This window comes from Talpa europaea (genome assembly GCF_964194135.1).
Source record: "Talpa europaea genome assembly, chromosome: 10".
NCBI lineage: Eukaryota > Metazoa > Chordata > Mammalia > Eulipotyphla > Talpidae > Talpa > Talpa europaea.
This window is the reverse complement of record NC_140077.1, coordinates 41167133-41185844: the sequence shown is the minus strand read 5'-3', so window position 1 is coordinate 41185844 and position 18712 is coordinate 41167133. Positions and strand designations below refer to the sequence as shown.

At 38.3% G+C, this 18712-nt stretch overlaps 1 protein-coding gene across 3 annotated transcripts; it reads left to right on the top strand.

Annotated features, from left to right (window-relative positions):
• Positions 1 to 6425: 6425 nt before the first annotated feature.
• On the top strand, positions 6426 to 17242 carry NUDT13 (nudix hydrolase 13; the record flags this gene model as incomplete). 3 transcript variants are annotated; one of them, XM_084244619.1, is made up of 8 exons in its annotated part: positions 6426 to 6508; positions 11473 to 11612; positions 12805 to 12939; positions 13993 to 14099; positions 14643 to 14768; positions 15009 to 15120; positions 15798 to 15952; positions 17036 to 17242. In XM_084244619.1, the coding sequence occupies 8 exons, from the start codon at positions 6426 to 6428 to the stop codon at positions 17240 to 17242; spliced, it is 1065 nt and encodes a 354-aa protein (XP_084100745.1). The 3 variants fall into 3 exon arrangements, with proteins under 3 accessions (XP_084100745.1, XP_084100746.1, XP_084100747.1); XM_084244620.1 differs by lacking the exons at positions 15009 to 15120; positions 15798 to 15952; XM_084244621.1 differs by lacking the exons at positions 15009 to 15120; positions 17036 to 17242 and having other exon boundaries at positions 15798 to 15851.
• Between the last annotated feature and the right edge of the window lie 1470 nt (positions 17243 to 18712).

Genomic DNA, 18712 nt, shown 5'->3' with positions numbered 1-18712 from the left:
CCCCGGTGGCGCAGCGGTTGAGCGCTGGGTTGCGAAGCTGCCCGCAGCCTCTGCGGCGCCGGTTCGATCCCCAGCTGCTCCCCGGCCACCGGAGGAGGGTCCCACATGACGCGCAGACCTCTCCTGCCGCCCGCTGCTCCCCTCAGCAGTGTACTTTGGTCCTTCTGCCTGCTCTGCTCCCCACTCTGGCTCTGGTGAATTCTCTCACCCTCCTGCGCTTCTGACTGTACCCAGTGCATGTATAAACAAACAAAAACAAAATAAAATAATAAAATAAAAAAAGGGAAATTAGAAAATATTAAAAAAATGCAAATCAATACAGAATTGAGGCTACAAGAGAGAGAGAGTAGGAGGTGGGGAGCAATGGAAGAAGGGGGGACAATGGGCCATGATGGATTATTGGTGCTTTGGTGGTAGGTGTGATATAACAACATGCATTTGTAGAGGTGTGAACCTAAACCCCTAGGATAGTGTTGCAAATCATTACCTCAATAAAATATAATAAAAACACACTACAGAAGTATATAAATCTAAGTGAAACCATCTTAGTCTCCTGATCAAACTCTTCTGTAACATCTCATCCTTTTCAGGGTAAAAACCAAAAGCATTACAATGGCTCTGTAAGAACTGTTAAGACTTGCAGACCCTACATGATATGGTACTTGGTACTATTTGACTTCATCTCTGCCCACCATGCTTTATCCTAGCCTTTCCTCAAATCTACCAGGCACACTTCTGCTACAGGACCTTTGCAATTGCTGGGGGTTTTGTTGTTGTTGTTTATGGTCTGCATCTCTCTTTCTATAGATATCCACTCTCTTCTTGAGCTCCTTCAGGGTCTTTATTTAAATATCACCTTATCAATGAGGCTAACCACTCTAATATTAGATAGTAAAACCTTCCCACCTCTTACTCTGCTTAGTTTTCTCCCTAGCACTTATAACCACCTGACACATTGTATATTTGCTTGTTTCTTCTTCTATGTAAATCACACAAGGACAAATTTTCAGGTGTTTTGTTCCCTGCTGAATCCTGTCATTATACCAGTTCCAGGCAAATGGTACTTATTAAATACATGTTGTATGAATGCCTTCAAAACTATTTTCCATATAAGCAAGTAACTTTCATAGTAAGAAGAGAAATGAGCAATGTCAATGTAGTTTTACTGAAAACCATCTTCAGTCAGATGATTTCCTGCTCTGGTTGATCAAGGAATGCATCCAACCATAAGATCAAACAAAAAGAGACACAAACCTGTCCTTTTTAAATTGGCAAAATTTCATGAAATGTTAAAGGTAGTTCTAAAGTAATGCAAAGATAGACTAAGAGAAAAAGAAAGGTTAAAGAGATCTGATTTCCATTCCCAGTACTCCTCTCCTCCTCTGACAAAGTACGCCTTCTGTTTATGACGATGGGTTTAATAAATTTATCTTTTCCTTATTCAAAAATGAATCTATTCTAGTCTACCTTCTCCAAATACTTTGTAGCTTTCCTGGTAATGGATGTAGATGATCTTAGAAGATCATGCTTTTGGCAACTTAATTGATTAACTTTGCACTTGGAGGGCATAGAAGTATGTCTGGGAAGGTCTGGGAAGTGAGGCAGAAACATGCTTTTAACAATCGTGGGTAACTTCGGTGAATTTAGCAGCAGGCATGAGAGTTGAACTACATTTCCCAGAGTACATCTCAAAGAGGATTCTGGGAAGTGTGGCAGCAGCAGCAATTATTCCTCCGGGGAACGGAAGCCCAACTTCTCAAGAACATTTGGGATTTCCTGGTTTCTGCTGACTCTTGAGGCTTAGAAAGGCGCCCCCAACAGAATTCAGAGTGAGTACAGCGGAAGAGAAACCTACTCAGGTTCTAAGTGCAGGAAGGCTGTTAATGGGGAGGCATCATCAGAACTTTTTAAAAAAGCTATCTGTCACAGAATTTTAGATTTTAGCTTCGTCTCTCTTCCTTCTTACAGAAATTAGGGAATGACCAAAGTTTTGCCTCACAATTTATGGAGCTATCTTATTAACTGCAGCAAATGATTTTCTGATGCTTTTTTGGAGAATTGGTTGAAAATGGAATTGGTAACTGCTCTCCATTGGTCCTGCATTATTTTTGAATTAAGGGAGAAAAAATTATTTTTCAGAAAGCAAACTATAAAGCTGGTCAGTGAAACCTTGAAATCTTTATTCCACTGGCTCCTCAGCTTTGCATATTTTTCCATCCCCTTGAGATCCGCAAGCATGAGAAGACAAATTCTGAAAAAGGCTCTCTCAAATACTACCTCATCTGGCCTCTTCTCAGTAGAAGCAGCCAGAGAGATTCAAGATGGGCTTTTTTGGTCATGGTGTAGTGCTATATAAGTTAATCTTTCTTCTGTCAACATGAACATAATGAGAAACTTGTAAATCATTCATTACAGGGACTCAAATTATTAATCTTAAAGGCCTTATATCCTCAGTTAGTAATACCTATTACCTTTCATCTCAGTCTTGTTTTAAAAAACAAATAGTCAATGAATGTTGGAAAATGTTTTCTATGCATTTTTCATCAAAACATTAACTTTGGAGGCAGACAGTCCTGGGTTTGATCTATAACTCCCTAGATTGTGATCTCAGATTAGTTAACCTCTTAACACTTCATCTTCCTCACCAGTAAAACAGGACTGATTACTTATTTAATTAATTCATTTATCTTTATGGTGTTTTCAACTGTGATAGAGACTGTGCTAGTTGTTGTAGATAGGAAAGATGCAATTTCAACCCTGCAGGACTTTACAGTCTAACAAACCTGAGAATTAAGTATTTAAAAACTGACGTAGTTGTAATATACTTTAGATTCACTTTCTCTGCCTTCCCTCCTCTGTGAGAAGTGAGACAAACCAAGTTCCAACAAGTCAGGTGACAATCTTAGGTCACAAATTCAGTCAGTGGGAGAGGCAAGAATAAAAGTCCCTGAGTGTTTTTATTGTTCACATCTTTGTCTTCCTTGCTTTTGGAGACATATTTTGCACAGTAAACAAAGCAGAAGCCAGCTCTGAGTTTGTCATCTAAAATAAAATCATGGTGCTGGTATTTCCTTCCAAAATTCGCTTTGTGAATTGTGAACTTTTTACCCCATCATGTTGTCAGATATAAAATATAATAATCATTACCACTTCAAACAGAAACAACTATTTTGTTTGTAATGTAGCTTTTGCACAGCTGGGTGTGTGTATCCTAGCACGTTTACCAGCTGTTTATCAGCATGTTAAAAAAAAATCTGAGCCTGTGGGTCAACACATTTTGAATAATATAGTCCATCAAAGACCCCTAAAAGATAGTGAAAATCACAAAACTTTTTATTTTAGGGGAAAAAAGTAGCAAATTTTCCCTGCATGAGGCTGTAAGAAGTTATATTTTCATTCTAAAATAGCCTCTTGACTTTTAGAGGAATCTCTCTCTCTCTCTCTCTCTCTCTCTCTCTCTCTCAATCTGAATGACTGCTTAAGAGAGAAAAGCAATACAAATAACAGATGGTTCCCATAGCGGGTTTTGGAGATCATATTGTGGAAAATACTGTAAGTGTACTAAAATATTATTTAAATTACACTGGTCAAAAGTAGAGTAAAACCACAATAAATTAATGAGCATAGAACATGTAAGAGATAATTTACAAAACTGAAATTAGAACTGTTAAGTCTGAAAACACTTTCAATCTCAATAGTGATCAAAGAAATAAAAAGTTCTTTTTTAAAAAACAAATGGTATTGAATCTTGTAAGTGTGGTACTGCATAGAAAGAGGTATATGATTTTAAAATTGTGTCCCAGTACTTCTCTGTTGCAGAGCTTACCTTAAAGAAGTAACTTGAAAATATCAGCATAGAAATATTCAGAGGTATTATTTTTCTGGTAATTTAAAAATAGAGCAAACGATATCTTTAAAATCAAGGCCTGCTTAACAAAATGAGGATGAGTCTTTTTGATGCAATGTTATACAACCAAAAAATTATGAAGTTTATGTGAAAACATGGAAAACTGCTTATATTTTTTTATGAGAACAAGTTGAAAAAATATGTGTCCTCTGTTTATAAGTAGATAATAGCTACACGTGTAAAAAGAGTAGGGACTACGTATTAAATTATAAGGTATATGATAATGTGGCATTTTCACAATTTTGATTTCTAGATATCCTATACTGTAGTTATATTAATTTCCCCCAAATTAATTACTGTTAACAGTTTGGTATCTGTACTTTTAGTCACATTAAAATACAAATAGTACATATCAAATACATATGGGTATATATGTATATGTCCTCTTCTTTACAAATCAGTGAGATCACTCTAAACCAACCAAATGTTACTTTTTTTTTCTTTTAAAGATTTATTTATTTATGCATACGAGAACTGAGGTACAGCCCAGAGTCGCAGGGTGGGTTAAAGAGAATTCACCAGAGACAGAGCAGGGAACAGAACAGGCAGACTGAACGAAATACACTGCTGGGGGGAGCAGTGGGCGAGTAAGGAGAGGTCTGCCATGCCATGTGGGTAGCTCCCTGGCCAGGGCTTGAAGTCATGCTGCAGTGGCTGTGGATAGTTTCATAGGTTATGTCTTAACCCCTTGTGCCACCAGGGAGGCCCCTACTTTTCTTAATAATATATTCAGTTGAGCGCTGCACTGTGAGGCTGTCCGCACGCAGCCTCGGCAGCAAGAGTTCAATCCTGGCCAGCTGGGGAGAAACCCACATGGTGCAGCAGATCTCTCCCGTCGCCCGCTGCTCCCCTCAGCAGTGTATTTCAGTCCATCTGCCTGTTCTGTTGCCCGCTCTGTCTCTGGTGAATCTGCTCACCCTCGCGCACATCTGGCCTGTACCCCAGTTCTTGTATAAATAAATCTTTCAAAAAAAAAAAAGTATTGTGCCAATTTACAGTCTCAGAATTGTATGTAAGACAGAGTGACTCTAAATACATTTCTTACTGTATAGCACACAAATCTTACGGCTATAAATTATAGGGATTATACTTTTAATACTCGCCTAGACTGCTTTATAACCCATCCATCACATACTGACATCTATAAAGACTATGTATTTTCTTTCTCCTCCTAGAGTCCCTTGTCAGGAGGCTTTTCATCTGGTACATATTTGTGTCCCTTAAGGGAACTTGCATGAAGTCAGTACTCAATAAGTACTTTGTTGAATGTCTTTTGCTAAATATATTTTAACCTTGGCTAGGACATAGATTGTAGCCAAAACTGTCTAAGGATTACTCATCTGTGATTCATAATTATGCAACCATGAAGTAGGCTTAAACTCTAGATGTTTCTCATTCCTCAGTGCTTTACTCTTAAAACTTCGGTACAGTTAAAGGTGGCTGGTTAATTTAATTACTTACTCAATTTAGTCATTTAATTCTACCTTTTTATGATATGAAATGTACTTTTCATGGGGAATAAAATACTAATTGATATACAACTTAAAAGGAATCACCATCTGCAGAATGGATTCTTAAGATACACTTTTCCACAATGAGATACAAAAAGAAAATAGCTTAAATTGATATAGATTTGCATATATGCCTTTTAAACATTTTCCTAGTGCCCATGATTTTATATTTTTCTTATTTGCAGCATTCCTCCTACTTTATTTTTATAGGGACTTTGGTTTTCACATATTCTGAGAAACTTTGCTCCATTACTCTGGAGCCCCTTATATACTTTAAGTATATAAGGGTAATGCAACTACTGTACCAAATTTCAAAAGTTCAGAGGTTTAATCTGTAAAAGCTTACTTATCCACTCACAAATAATCCAAGGCAGGGTGGGGCCTTGCTTGGTGGGTAGCTTTTCTCCATTCAGTGATTCAAGGACAGAGGCTTTTCCTCTACAGATTCTGCCATTCTGGAGTCTTCCAAGGAGAAGGGTCAAAAGAGAATGGAAAAGGCATATTTCTTAACTGTTTTAGCCTAGAAGAAACACACACTCACATCCCATTGTTAACACATAATTTGGGCTCTACTTAGATACAAGGGGGAAGAGAAATGCAGGCCTTGGTTTGACATTACTTCCCAGAACAGCTCTATAATATAGAAGGGGCACGTATTTTCTTGTGGATAATTAGCTGAGTCTCACAACAATCTATTAGGTAGGCAGAATGGCTTTCAATTTTGTAGATTAGGAAAGGTACTAAAAGATTGAAATCCCAGTTAGTTAATGTAGACATGTAGTTTTATCTATTTACCTAAGTAACACTGCATTATAACATTATATAAGTTTCAGGTGTGCATCAATATAGACAGGCAATTTAGAAGCCAGATCATCTGACTGTTCCTTTTCTCGTAATTAAAACATGATCCTATCCTGGCTTAAAGTATAACCCTCTTGGTGATTCATTACTTTAAATTGCATACTATGACTTTTTTAAAAAAATTTCTTTTCTCTAAGGACTTGATAATGTCCCTGTATTGTGGAATTGCTTGCAGGAGAAAATCTTTTTGGTACTCCAGGCTGCTGTCAACCTATGTAACTAAGACACGGTGAGTTTTGACCAACGTGAGCTCTAATTATTCTAGCTTCGGCTCATTAAGTTATAAAATCCTAAATATATTAAAATTCTATACAGAGGATTAAGGATGTGTGATCCAAGACTTATTTATAAGTATGTTCATTGCAAATTATTGATTATTGGAAAAATTCTTCAACTGAATTTCCAATAATATCTAAAGTATCTGACATACTTAACTATAAATTCTGTTAAGAATTTTGTTTTTCAACTATAAATCAGAGACATGGTGCAGGGGAAGAGGCGTGTACAGCAGGATGGCACAGGGCAGGTTTTCTATGATTGCAGCAGACGGGGTAAAGAAGGAGAGTATATGTTTACCCCCAACGTATGTGCAGTGGCGGGAAGACCACAGGGCAGGCTATGACCTGAGCAGACCGGGTGAAGGAGGAGAGTCCTAGGAGCCTTCGGTGGCTTTTGCAGGCTTTTATTGGGATTTACCAGGTACACAGCAGGCAGTGGGCCGGGAGCAAGTCTTCACTCTTTCTGGGTTCTCCAGCGTTCTCTCGTGGCCTCTGCTTCTTTGCTGGTGATTCTTTTCTGCTGCTCTGCTCTCTTGTTCCCTGCTTCCTTCGCTCTGCTGTTCTGCTGTTCTTCTGGCGTCCCTGTAACGCCAGCCTTATAAGCCCAGCCTCTCAGCCCAGGTGTATCCACTTATGTATGCCCACACCCTGCTCCAGGTGTCCGCCATCAGGCATGCATTCGGGACCGCAGATCCATCATCAGTCCTAATGGCAGGAGGTCAGGAAAGCCTGACATTGATTTACCTTACTCTGCAAGGAAGCAGAGGGATCGAGATGGGGGCGGGAGAAGCACAAGGGACTATGGTGATGGTGCATGGGTGAACTGGTAGTAGGAATTCTATGGGGATTACACCTGAGAAAAGAAAGCAAGCAATGTGGGGGGAAAAAAAAAAGAAAAATGAACAATGATGCAAAATATAAATTAAAAAATTGTTATAGTTAAAAAAAAGAATTTTGTCTTTTCTACTATGTTACTCCCCATGCATAAAACAGAACCTGGAACTTGGTAGGCACTGAATTATTATTGAATCAATGAATGGAATTTATTTTAAGATTTATTTATGTATACAAGAACTGGGGTACAGGCCAGAAGTATGGAGGGTTAGAGGATTCACCAGAAACAAAGTAGGGAACAGAATAGGCAGAGTGACTGAAGTACACTGCTGAGGGGAGCAGTGGGCGAGTCACGAGAGTTATGCTGCTCCATGTGGGTGGCTCCCTGCCTGGGGATCAAACTCGTGCTGCAGTGGCTGCAGAGAGCGTCATAGGTTGCGTCTTAATCCCTTGTGCCACCAGGGAGGCCCCTTAATGAATGAAATTTAATAACAGTTCATGAAATTTCCCATAAATAAGATAAAAAATGCCAATTCCCTCTCCCCCACCATAGAACAAAACTTCAGTGAAATGTTGACTAGGAGAAAAATAAACACCACCAGTGCAGGAGATGAGAAAAGACTTCTTTGTCTCAGCTTAGGGAAATTTGAAATCTTTGAACTGGAAATCACTAACATGCACACGTATAGTTTTGGGGTTTAAACTTGTACTATCTGTGTGGTTGTGGTCCCAAAACACCCAGCCTAAGAAAATAATTTAAGTAATAGTCTTAGACTGGTCACACTCCTGGGGCATCCTATAGAAGCAAATGTAAAGCCCCTCTGAGGGATACACTCACAACCAGGGCTTCCCACACAAAAAGCTCTGTCAAACATAAGTGCCCAGTCCGAATTTAAAGGCACATAAACATATAATCTCACATGAACAGGAGTGAGAAAACAACATTACAATACTTGTTTTAAATATTATTGAACATATATGTGATATGTAGTTCTCAAGCTGAGTCTCTGAGAACAATAACAATTATTTTAATTTTTTTTTAAATTGAGGTAACATTGGTTTACAACACTGTGTGTTTTAGGGGTATAAGTTCACACCTCTTTAAGTTACCACACCATGTCCCCCACTGTAAGGTCAGGAATGGACACTGAGCAGGTTTTCTAGGTTCCAGCAGACCAGGTAAAGGAGGAGTCCTGGAGCCCTCAGGGGTTTTGCAGGTTTTTATTGTGATCACCAGGCACACAGCAGGCAGGGGCGCTGGGGCCTACCAGCCTCCCAGCCCCCAGCAGGTCTTCACTCTGGGCTCTCCAGCTTTCCCTCGGCTTCCGCTGCTGCTGGCATCCCCGTGACGCCGCCCTTAAAAGTCCAGTCTCTCAGCCCAGGTGTACCCACATCAGGTGCCCGCCATCAGGCATGCATTCAGGACCACAGGTTTCCCCCATCTATCCTAATGGCGGGAGGGCAGAAAAGCCTGATACCTTTTACCTATCCTACACCCACCAAAGTACCAATGATCTTCTACCACAGCAATAACAGAATTGTTGAATAGAGTCTAGTGAGTATGTTAAAGTGAGTAAATGTATTAAAATGAATAAAAATCATGTGAAAAGAATAAACTATTGCTAAAGAATATTTTGCAAAAATGTTAAGAAATTTGTTGAAGAAAAATGTTTAAGAAAAAAGGGCTATGAATTAGTTGGTATGATTTTTAATGTATGTATATATACATATATATAAACACACACACATATATATATATGAATAGTATTAATAGTTTGGGGGATTCCAAGGTATGTTCCTAGCTGAGTGGTGGAATTCATGATTTCCCTATTTTAAAAAAACTGCTAACTGTATTTTCTGATTTTTATAGAATGACTTTTTAACTTTTATAATAAAAAAGTTTAAGTTTGATACTCTTAGTATTGTAGTTTTCACACTATTATAACTAAAAGCAGAAAATGAATTTTTATAAACAGTGTTCCTGATCAAGAAGAATATAAGGAACTTTTTGGATCTCAGTTCCAGTTCCAGTAAGGTCCCAGGTTTAAGACCTTAACCTGAATGTTTTTATAGGTGTTGATCTCTTTTTGGGGTCATTAGGGCAAAGCACAGGTTGTACCACTCTCACTGTTCTTTTACAAAGGCAGCTGTGTTTGTTCTAATGTTTATATTTGGTAACTTGTAAGTGGCACACGTTTCTCCTTTGACATACATTGAGTCTTTGCCCCCCAGGCGGATGCAGTCACTCACAATAAGTTTAAAAATATTGTAGTATTACAATCTCAGGTTTCTTTTGTCTTCTGTTTATAAAGAATGCATTGAAACCCTTTTTATCACACTTTCAAAAATAGTTTCCTAAAGGGCCTCCCCTGGTGGCGCAGTGGTTGAGCGCTGGGCTGCGAAGCTACCCGCAGCCTCTGCAGCGCCAGTTCGATCCCCGGCCGAGTGTCCCACATGGCACAACAGACCTCTCCTGCTGTGCCCGCTGCTCCCCTCAGCAGTGCATTTCGTCAGTCTGCCTGTTCTGTTCCCCACTCTGGCTCTAGTGAATTCTCTCACCCTCCTGCGCTTCTGACTGTGCCTAGTGCTTGTATAAATAAATAAATAAATCTTAAAAAAAAAAATAGGTTCCTAAAGATGCCACTGGGGTGTGTTTATCATTTGGTTTCATAGGTCAACTCTACCTACCATTGTTTCAAAAGCTCCCAGATTTTACCGAAAATATCTGTAAACTGTTTCCTACTTTAACTGATAAAATATTCCAGGTACCTGATAGTCTATTTTAGTCTGTCAGTAGTCAAAAATGGTTAGTTATCCTTAAGACCCTAAAAGAATCCACATTCAGTTTCCTGAATCCCACAGAAGGGATTTACTTAGGCATGCTTCATGAAATTAACAGAACAGCTTAGACCTTTTCCAGTACTATTTCACTTACAAAAATTAAGTATAGGATGTTCTCTTTTCTACACTATTATTTTGGCTACTGAAAATATTACACTTATTATATAGTTCAAGTGTGTGTGTGTATAAAAATTAAACATACCTATATATTAAACATACATATGTATATATACGTGTGTGTGTATATATATATACACATATATACATATATATGTTTAATTTTTCCATCAGTGATCCCTTTGGTATAGAAATAAGGAAATAATGGTGTTTACTTACAGGACTAGATGCTTGAAACAAGGGTTCATTGAAGATAAAATTTGCTCTTTATCTTCCCTAGAATGAATGAGAGTTGACAGAGTACAGTATTTGCTCTTTGTCTACAATAATAAAGGCTGCTTCCATATCTAGGTATTCTGTGGTTGATGTTTTATCACTGTACTTATTTTCCTTTCACTCCACTGCATATAAATTCATACCTCACAGAATAATATTGGCAAAGTACCCTGAAGTTCAATTCGGTAAATATTTATTATCCTTGAAGTTCAATCCAATTAATACTTATTGAATTGATCTATTCAATATGCTAACTACTAGAGATACAGAACTAAGGCAGACCCTGCCCTTAAGGAGATCATAGTCTTTCAGGGGAGACAGATTCACAAATTGTACAATATAATTATAACCACAGAAGTATGGGCAACGTACACAGTAGGACAAAGGAGGCAATGAGACTGCCTGCAACCGCCGCAAATCCTTTTTGGTACAATTTACGATGAAAATAAATAAAAGGAGGGCCTTCCTGGTGGCGCAAGGGGTTAAGCACTGGACTATGAAGCAGTCCACAGCCTCTGCAGCACGAGTTCGATCCCCGGCTGGCCAGAGAGAAACGGACATGGCGCAACAGACTTCTCCTGGCTTGCTGTGTATTTCCGTCACTCTGCCTGTTCTGTTCCCCACTCTGTCTCTGGTGAATCCTCTCCCCACCCCGCATCTCTGGCCTGTACCCCAGCTCTTGTATGCATGAATAAATAAATCTTAAAAAAAAAATTTAAAAAAAGAAAATAAATAAAAGGAAATAACCATGGTAGGAGAGGGATGCAGGAGCAGAATTTGCAGCAATGAATGCTATGCAAGTAACTACGTAAGGTTTTATAATGCTTTGGCTATGTCTCAAATACAGATATTTATTTGAACTGAAAGAAGATGATGATGCATGCAAAAAAGCCCAGCAGACAGGGCTTTTTTACCTCTTTCATAACCTGGCTCCTTTGCTTCAAAAATCAGAACATCAATACCTGGTCCCCCAGCATAGTCTATTAGGTAAGTCCAAAGTAAACCAGTCTATGGCCACTAAGAAGTTTGTTCCATACTGAACTCCTAAGTAGGATCCTCTGAATTTAGGGTCTAGGTTTTTCAAACGGCTTCTGCCAATTAGTTATTTAGTGTATAAACCTGAGTTATCCAGTCAGATGTTATTTGATGATGGTATAAACCAAGACTGCCTTAAACTAGGGGTCAGCAAAACTGCTGTCCAAATTGGAACCCACTGCCTGTTTTGTAACTATTAGAACATAGCCACAACATGCATTTAAATATTATCTTTGGCTGCTTTCACACTACAGTGGCAGAGTTGAGTGGTTGTGACTCACAAAGTCTAAAATATTTTGCCAACACCTGCCGTAGGCCAATGATTTCTAGCTTCCATGGAGTTGCATGTTGTCACACTGTTTAAGATTTGCATCATGACTTCATTTGTCCTAAATGGGTCAAAATAAAAAGTAAATTAAAATTAATTTGTTTTGAGAGCTCTTTTAGGGCATATAACTAGAGATACCTAAGCCATTAGGATTTGGCATTCAAAATACTAACTTTCAGTTTTATGTGATGTCACTACACACTAACTTCTAAATACATTGCCAGTGAATTTCTCATATGGGTTAGATGATGTACTTAAATAAGCAGTTTGCAGCAGTGCAGAAAATATGAGAAAGCCATCAGAAGGCACTTAACATTATTTAGGGGGTTAGCAATGTTGTATTATGAACAAATAAATGAGTCCATGTGCAAGAAGATAATTTTTCTTCCTATGCAGCATTTGTCTTAGATAGACTGGGATTTCAGATGAATATTTGACCCTGGCCCATAATTACAACATAATCTGGAGACTAAATTATAGAACTGATTTAGTTTCTATCATTTTAAGTCAGACAGTTTTTTTTTTTTCCAAGTCATAAATTTTGTATCTTACAAATTAGGGGATATGTTCCTTTAATGATACAAACATAGAGTAATATAGTATTACACAAAAGTACTTCCTTCTTTAGTCTAAATTCCTTAGATTACGAGTAAGAAAACAGGCCTAAAGACATTAAGTGACTAGACAAAATTAAATAGCTAATTAGCTATATTCTGACTAAAATCGAGATGTACCTATTTCAAGCAGATTTTTAAAAATCTAAACATGTAATTTAATTATAACTCTTGTTTCTCTCCTTTCTTTTCTGTTTCTTAGAGTTGGAAAGGCTCCTGGGTAAGTTTGGACAGGATACAAAAAGAATAGAAGATTCTGTGCTGATTGGATGCTCTGAACAGCATGAAGCATGGTTTGCTCTGGACCTAGGTTTAAATAGCAACTCTTCCATAAATGGTACTTAACATTATTCCCAATGGGTACTACCGAGTGGCTTTTAGACTTTATGATTTCACATAATTATATAAATAGTAAAATCTCAAAGAAAATATATGTTAGGACCAAAAAAAAAAAAAACACACCTATGATTCACTGTCATCATCATTTAAAAGAAAATAAAGAACATTTTAATGTTTTCTGAGTTAGGTGATGAGTACACACATTTTGTTGTATTATTTTATACATTTTATATAATTATTTCATAAGAAATGTTTAAAACTCATGACATTTTTATTTCTCTTGTCAATGCTCGCGATGGCTCTGTTTTTAGACCTGTATTTGAGAACCAGTCTGCTATAGGCTCATGGCTCCAAGCAGGCTTTTCTTCTCTCTTTTGGGGTATAGGTGTAAATTTAATGATATTGGAATGAGTTTGCAATAGTAGCTTAGAGATTCCACTTCATCTCTGTTCCAAGGATAGTATGTGGCTTGAGCAAATGTTCTTATTGCTCTGAAGAGGATCTTGAGAATAACTAGGGGCTAATGTTTCCCAGATTTGCATAAAAATAAGAATTTGGTGCTTGTTAAAAAATAGATTTCTGGGGCCTCCCCGGTGGCGCAGCGGTTGAGTGCTGGGTTGCGAAGCTGCCAGCGGCCTCTGCGGTGCCGGTTCGATCCCCAGCTGCTCCCCGGCCACCGGAGGAGGGTCCCACATGGCATGCAGACCTCTCCTGTCGCCCGCTGCTCCCCTCAGCAGTGTACTTCGATTCTTCTGCCTGCTCTGCTCCCCGCTCTGGCTCTGGTGAATTCTCTCACTCTCCCGTGCTTCTGACTGTACCCAATGCATGTATAAACAAACAAACAAACAAATAAATAAACAAATACATAAAAAAAATAGATTTCTGGGCCTCACTCCACATCACTGTTCAGAATCTCCAGATAGGGCTTAAAAACTTTTATTATTATTATTAGGCAAGTTTGGGAAACACTATTCTAATAGGATATACTGGAGAGGATCATAAGACAAAGTTTGACATTAGTTTCACTTCAATTTCTTTTCTGATTTTCTAGCTTCCTTAAAGAAACCTGAAATAGAGACAGAACTCAAAGGATCTTTCACTGAGCTGAGGAAAGCTCTTTTTCAGCTGAATTGGAAGGATGCCTCCTTGCTATCCATGGTAGATTCTGATTTCTGTTTGGTAGGAAATTTAATAAAGCAAGACTAAAGTGACATTCGATTTTGCCTTTTGCAGATCATAGTCCTTATAAACCACGGGGAAAAAAAACCAATGTGTTGTAGGGAGATGGCTTATTCTTGTGCCCCTGTTTTTGGCAGGAGTGCTGTCAGGATCATTTTCCCTAAGGACATGCAAATCTATAGCAATATGATCTGTCAACCTCATAAACATTTTAATGACCCAAAGCATAAATATATACATTGTTTTTCCTATGAGAAATGACCTTATATTGTTTTAATGACATCCTCATAGATTTAAATTTAAAAATTTCTAAATATTTTTTCTTCGCCAAAAATTTCTAACTTCATTGGGAGAACTATATATTGGAAATGTTTAATTTTAAGCTAGGTAGTAAGTACCTGAGTGTTCATTGTAATACTTTATATGTTTTAAATAATTTGTAATACATTAAAATATACTTTCTTTTATGCATATGCCCCACTTTCTGTACCTAGGAAATCCAGTCCATCTTTGTATCCCTAGGCTCAGGCTCTTCTTCGTTGGCATGATGCTCATCAGTTCTGCGGCAGAAGTGGGCAGCCCACTAAGAAGAACATGGCTGGCAGCAAGCGTGTGTGCCCTTCCAGTAAGATCATCTATTATCCACAGGTAAACATTTCTTTAAAATGACAATCTAAGGCTGTGTTCTACTTGGCCAGAGGATGGAAGCCTGTACAATTTTACAGGCTTTCTTTAAAAGCCTTTTTTCTTTAAAAACCTTTTTATAGGCTTTTAAAGAAATCCTATAAAAAGGCTTAAAAGGTTAAAAGGTTTTCTTTAGTTATCCATTCTTTAATCTCCTTAGGCTTCAAAACCCTAAAGTCTTAAGTTTTTACCCCCTTGTCCTAGATGGCTCCTGTGGTGATCATTCTGGTATCAGATGGGACTCGATGCCTGCTTGCCCGCCAGAGTTCCTTTCCCAAAGGAATGTATTCTGCCTTGGCAGGTTTTTGTGATATAGGTAAGGGGTTTAGACCATGTACAAAGGAAATTGAAGGACACAAAGGCTTACCAATAGTAGGCATCTGTCTTGTTGCCATAGTGCTGGAAGTCTCAGGCATGTTCTTCCCTATCATGTCAAGAATTGACTTATGGCATAAATTTTTAATGTTTTATTAGGCAAATTTTCAAACATATAGGAGTGTTAAATTATATATGAATACCTATACTTACCATCTATGCTTTATATATTTTTACTACACTTAGTCACATGTCTATCCATTCCTGTATCTTTCCATCAATCCATCTTATTTGATGCATATTGTACATATTATTACACTTCTTCCTAAGTATTTCAGCATGCATATTAACTGGAATTCAGTATTTATTTACAGATTTGTTTTTTCCTCAGTCTATTGGTGTAAAATTTGCAAAGGGTGTAATTTACAAAAGCTGAGGGCAGCAGTGCCTTTCCCATTGACGCTCATGTTGCACTGTAACTAACCTAGTTGGTTTAACTATTGAAGTTTAACATCCAACTCTAGATTTGGTTCCTATTATTATAGAGACTAGGAAGATTAGGGCTCTTCCAAGAGTATTTCATTGATACTTTGGAGCCAGTTTTACGCTTTCACAAATGGGCATCTGTATCACCCTTCCCGCTGCAGGGCTGTCCTGAATTAATCTGAGTGCTTGTAGGTGAATGTCTGGAAGAGACTGTCCGGCGGGAAGTTGCAGAAGAGGTGGGATTAGAGGTGGAAAAATTGGAGTACTCTGCATCCCAGCACTGGCCCTTTCCTAATAGCTCACTCATGGTTGGTTATCATGCAACTGTGAAACCAGAACAGACAGAGGTAAGTTCTAATGCTTCCCTTATGTTGTGGTATTTCCTTTGCCTCATCCTAGCTGGTCAGTAGGCACTGACTTAAACACGTCTAGTCCAGCATTGTCTAGATTACACAAAGATGAATAAAGTGATTTATATCCTTAAGGAATCAGCAATCTCAAAAGAAATAATCACCATGAAAATTGAGTGGCAACATGATCACCATTCTTCCTTCTATACATCTCACTTATAAGACAATTTATCATTCAACATCAGGACTTAATTACATAGACACACAAATATATCAAATTTAGATTGATTTCAGGATTGGTCTCACTGCTCGAGTCAGTTAGGATGTTAAAAATGAATATAAAATCATAGGAATTCTGGTTGAAAAGATCTTCAGTGTTGTTATATCCAATCTCATCTTGCTCTTTGTAGCAAACCTGATATGATAGATGGTGTTGTGATCCCTGCCTGTCAAATATATCTAATGTGTGTTTTGGCTTCTATAGAATGAATAATATTTAACCTGTCTCAGTAAACAGTAATGCAGTTTGTATTATTTTGCTTCTTGAAAAGAAGATATGCCTTTGATTATCATTAACCTTTACCCTTTAGAGAAGAGTAACATTTCTATATTCTTTTTAAAATTGCAAATTATATAGGGCCTCCCCTAGTGGCACAGCGGTTGAGCGCTGGGCTGCGAGGCTGCCCACAGCCTCTGCAGTGCCGGTTCATTCCCCGGCTGCTGGCAAGGGTCCCACCAAACAAACAAACAAAAAAAATTGCAAATTATATAATAGAAGTACAAAAAAGGAAGTATTATTCATAATGTATCCCTCAGTGTTAGCTCCGTAATATTTCACTATTTGTGTTTCCTGGATTTTAAAAATACATCCTTTTTTAAAAACTATTAAAATATTTTAACTCCCATCACCTAATTACACCTCTTTTGCATCTGGGCAATACATGAAACTGAGTAGATGTAGATTCCAGGTATTCTCTTCTAAGATTGCTCAGTTCTAGAACCATTTTCTCACCTTTACCCAAAATATTCTACATTTTTTAGCTCCTAACTTTACATCCTGTTTTTTCTCATGTCTTTCAGATCCACGTGAACTTGAGAGAATTAGAGGCAGCTGCCTGGTTCAGTCATGATGAAGTGGCTGCAGCCCTGAGGAGAACCAATGCATATACTCAGCAACAGAAACAGAATGAGACCTTCCCATTCTGGGTGCCCCCCAAGCAAGCAATTGCCCACCAACTGATTAAGGAATGGGTAGAAAAACCAACCTCTTCTACCTTAACTGCTTAGTTCATATCAAGTCACCTAGATCCCTCTTCAGTATTCTGGTGGGACATATCAGAGATCATTTGATAAAGGGGAAGTGACAAAAGGCCACATCCAGGACAACCTCATAACAAGAGAGAACAATAGGTGAACCTAAAAGAAGACACCCTCTACTAGTAATATTAATGAAAGAAATTCCTAATTAGGAAATAAAAAATGCCAATATGAGAAGAAAAATTGATGAGATGACAAGTGTCAAAATCAGAAGGAAGGTGGAAGCACTAGTAAGACTTGGATTTGGCATGTGACTTGTTAATGCTGGGTTTATACTAACGCCAAAATATGCCTGGAATAATTTCAGTTAAAACTTTTATCCTAGTGGGGCCTCCCAGGTGGTGCAGCGGTTGAGCGCTGGGTTGCGAAGCTGCCCGCAGCCTCTGCAGCGCTGGTTCGATCCCTGGCCCATCCCCGGCTGCTTCCCGGCCACCAGAGGTGGGTCCCGCATGGTGCCCAGACCTCTCCTGCCGCCCGCTGCTCCCCCGTAGTGTACCTCGGTCCTTCTGCCTGCTCTGCTCCTGGCTCTGGCTCTGGTGAATTCTCTCACCCTCCCGCGCTTCTGACTGTACCCAGTGCTTGTATAAATAAAATAAATATATCTTTTTTAAAAAAAAAACTTTTATCCTAGTATTGAAAATATATAGCAAATCTCAACCTACTTTTTTTGCATCAGAGAATTAAGATAGCACTATGTATTTTGAATTCATGTACAGGTAGTTATTTTGTACATGGCAGTTACATAAGACATTTAAGTCATCTGAAGGGATGAGGAAAGTGAGAGTTTCCTCAAGGGTACTCTGTAATAAATCAGATGCAATGATGTTCTGTAGAGGTAACTGCCTTCCAGTGAGGCTCAAGACAGTTAAGTCTTATTTGCTGTTAACTTTCATAGCTTATGACCCAAGCAAAAGATCACTTTGCCATGCTTATTTTCCTAAATGTAAAATTGCTGTTGCCATTTGCACACTTAATACATGCTGTAACTTCAGTAAGGGATTAGTAAGGATGAACCATTTCTTCAGTTTTATGGGATAAACTAAATTTGAGATTTCTCACCGTTCATATTTGCCATCATATACCTTGTCAGAGGAGAGAACTTATCTGGAAGAAAAAAAAATAAATTTCCACTCATCCCAATGTACTTTTTTCTGTCTTACAAAGAAATTGAAGAAAGGGAATTGGGGGTAGGGGAGAAGAATAATCTTCATTAGTGTGACAAATAAAATAAGTCCAGTTTCTAAAGGTATGGAATGAGTGAAGCAATGTACAGAAAAAACATCGTTAGAGGTTCGGTCAAAAAAAGGAATAGTTGGGGAAAGAGTAGTATCTTCACACTGATTTGTGATTAAAGACACAAGTGCCAGAGACACTAAGATTATTCACACCTCAACACTTCCCATTAGGACTAAACAAAAGGGATGCTAGAACTAGGAAAGT